The 2595-nt window shown below is 48.8% G+C and overlaps 1 protein-coding gene across 1 annotated transcript in view; it reads left to right on the top strand.

The window, feature by feature from the left end:
• Positions 1-2595, top strand: part of LOC101858259 (transcription factor MYB120) — a 55685-nt gene that overhangs the window by 51194 nt on the left and 1896 nt on the right. The window contains exons 2-3 of the mRNA XM_005095701.3: positions 301-2048; positions 2436-2595. Of these exons, the coding sequence (XP_005095758.1) occupies positions 330-2048; positions 2436-2570 (1854 nt within the window). The 5' untranslated portion in view covers positions 301-329 and the 3' untranslated portion in view covers positions 2571-2595. The remainder of the gene's footprint in view (positions 1-300; positions 2049-2435) is intronic.

Genomic DNA, 2595 nt, shown 5'->3' with positions numbered 1-2595 from the left:
CCCCCCACCCCGCGTGCGGGAATCGATTTTACGTCCTCCGTGTAGGACGACAATATCTGCAAGCCACAACATTGAGACTGGTGTGCTGTCTGAGTGGTACCCTTATCACTGTACAACGCAACACTGGTCAAAGTGAACCTTAGCCCTCCATTTGTGACCTTGCCACCAAGTATATACAACGGAGTATTCACTCTGCATGGGGTCACTTTAGATCGCCTTGCGTCATGATGAAAGTACGGGGTTGTAATTTACTTTTGTTCCCAATTATTATGATTTTAACATGTCTTTCTCTGTCATCAGATGCGTGTGAAGTGTGAGTGACGTGCAAGATGTCTTCACGACCGCCAAGTTACGAAGAGGCTGTGCTCTATCCAGTGGAGGTTCGCCCAGACAACTCTTCTCAGCAGCAACAGCAGCATCACCATCATCAACATTCAGGCCAACGGCCTGAGCAGCAGCATCGACAGCAACAGCCATGCCAAAATCCTAGAGACGATCACTCTCACTTTTCTCCGCTAGCCCCAGCTGTTCTGAACGCGATACCCCCCAGCATTCCTCACGCCGGCACTGCCAGCTGTCCCTATACGACACCATCCTCCTCCTCGTCACCACCTGACCACTCTGGACAAACGTTTGAGCATTTAGAGGTCACCCGGCGGCCTCCAGGCCTGACGTCCACGCTAGACACGCCCTCTATCGTCATCCACAGCGCCCACTCCACGCCGGGTGAGGATTTCTCTACAGTGGATGACATGTTTCCAGAACAAGAAAATAATAGTCAGCCGCAGGAGCCCGAGCCTTCAGGACATAACAACACGGGGATCATCTTAGACGGGCACCACACAGACGACACCGCACGTGCTTTTCAGTGTCCTAACCCTCATCAGACATCGGTTATTGGGGAGAACGGCTCGCTGACTTCGGAGCTTCAACAGACATGGGCTACTGGTGGGTGTTCCACCACTGTTCCTCAACTTGTTGAAAACCCCCAGACATCATCGGATCGATTGAAAGATATTCCGCAACAGCGTGAAGATCCCATAATCCCCGAGCCAAACGCAACTGATGCATCGCGTGTAGTTAGTACTAATGAAGTAGCTAATGCAAATGAACGAGTTAGGGCTTATAAAGTAAATGGGAACACTCCAGGGTTAAGATACCATAATACCGCTAATGGGGCTAACACTACAGTCGTCGAAGTTGACAACAGTATTTTATCTGACGGTAGAGACAGGGATGAGACACGCATTGAGATGGATGAAGACATATCTATTCCTGGAGCAAATAGTTCAAGAAAAGGAAACAACAGTTCGTGCACACAGCAGCAGGGCGCCGCCTCTGTTGACACAGATGTTTGTGATTCTCTTCCTTCTGACAAGCTGCTAAGTGAATCTCGTACAGGGGTTATCATTGGGGCTCCCTCTACCGGCGCGAGTGGTTATGACCATCAAGGCTACAACAACACCCAAGGGCCTTCCGCCCGGCCTAAGACTAACCTGGGGGCGGGGCTTGGTGGAGGCGGTGGGCTGATACCATCTACTCACAAAATGTCAAGATCGTACAATGATCTTTCCTCGAGATCTAAAGGTGGATGCCGACACGACCTAATCTATATGGAAAGGGTACATGGTAACTCTCCTGCCTGCGCAGTTCACAGTAACTCGAGGGAAACAATTCCTTTTCATCCCAACTTCCATCACCTCCATCACAACCACAACTATCACCAACAACAGCAACAACCTCACTACAAGCGATCAGCCAACAACCTCGGAAGAAGCGGCAGATGCGAGGAGGATTCAGATCACTACCACAACAACCCGCATCAGTCTCAGAAGCAGCACCTACTGCCCGAATCTAGAACCTTCCACGGGAGCCGTGGCATGCGCAGTGTGAGCGCTGACGACGTGCGCGTGCGCAGTGGCACGGATGAGTACGTATGGAAAGACGGAAAAGTGCAGTTGAAGAACGGAGGTATAAGTCACGGGGAGAGCGTGAGGTACGTGTGGAAGGACGGACACGTAGAAAAGATCACAACAGACGCTAATAATGTGAGTAGCAACCAGTTGGACTTCTAAGATTAGAGTCTAACGTACACTTTGATAGAAACGATTACCACTGTGGCATTGTAGCCCTCTCAGCCTAGGCTGGCCCTGGTAGCTAGGATCGAAGACCGCCTCTTGAATTATGTAAATTGTGTCGATTGGGTGTAAAAGCATAATAATGTACATCTCGGAGACACTGATCACTCACAAAGGAGGGTAAATTTGATCAGTTCTTTGAATTAAGGGGAAAAAAGCAAAATATCTACAATATCAATATATCATGTTGAGATAGCTTATTTCGTCCCAAGACTTCATTATTGTGGTCACTATAGCTAAGACCATCACCTGAGTATATCAAGTAAAAGTAATTATTTGTCATTTTTTTTCTTCCAGGAAGACACACAGGTAGAGGTTTTGGAAACTTCTGACGGGAAGGCCTGCAGTAAGATCAACCCCGTGTTTGTTTGTGTGTTCCTTATTGGAGTCATCGCTGTCGTCATCATCTTACCCGTGTACTACGCCAGTTAAAGGAGAGAGAGAGAGAGAGAGAGAG

The sequence above is a fragment of the Aplysia californica genome, unplaced genomic scaffold, assembly GCF_000002075.1.
Source record: "Aplysia californica isolate F4 #8 unplaced genomic scaffold, AplCal3.0 scaffold00111, whole genome shotgun sequence".
In the NCBI taxonomy this organism is placed as follows: domain Eukaryota; kingdom Metazoa; phylum Mollusca; class Gastropoda; order Aplysiida; family Aplysiidae; genus Aplysia; species Aplysia californica.
Note: the sequence above shows the minus strand (reverse complement) of the source record. Positions and strands in the feature narration are given on the sequence as shown.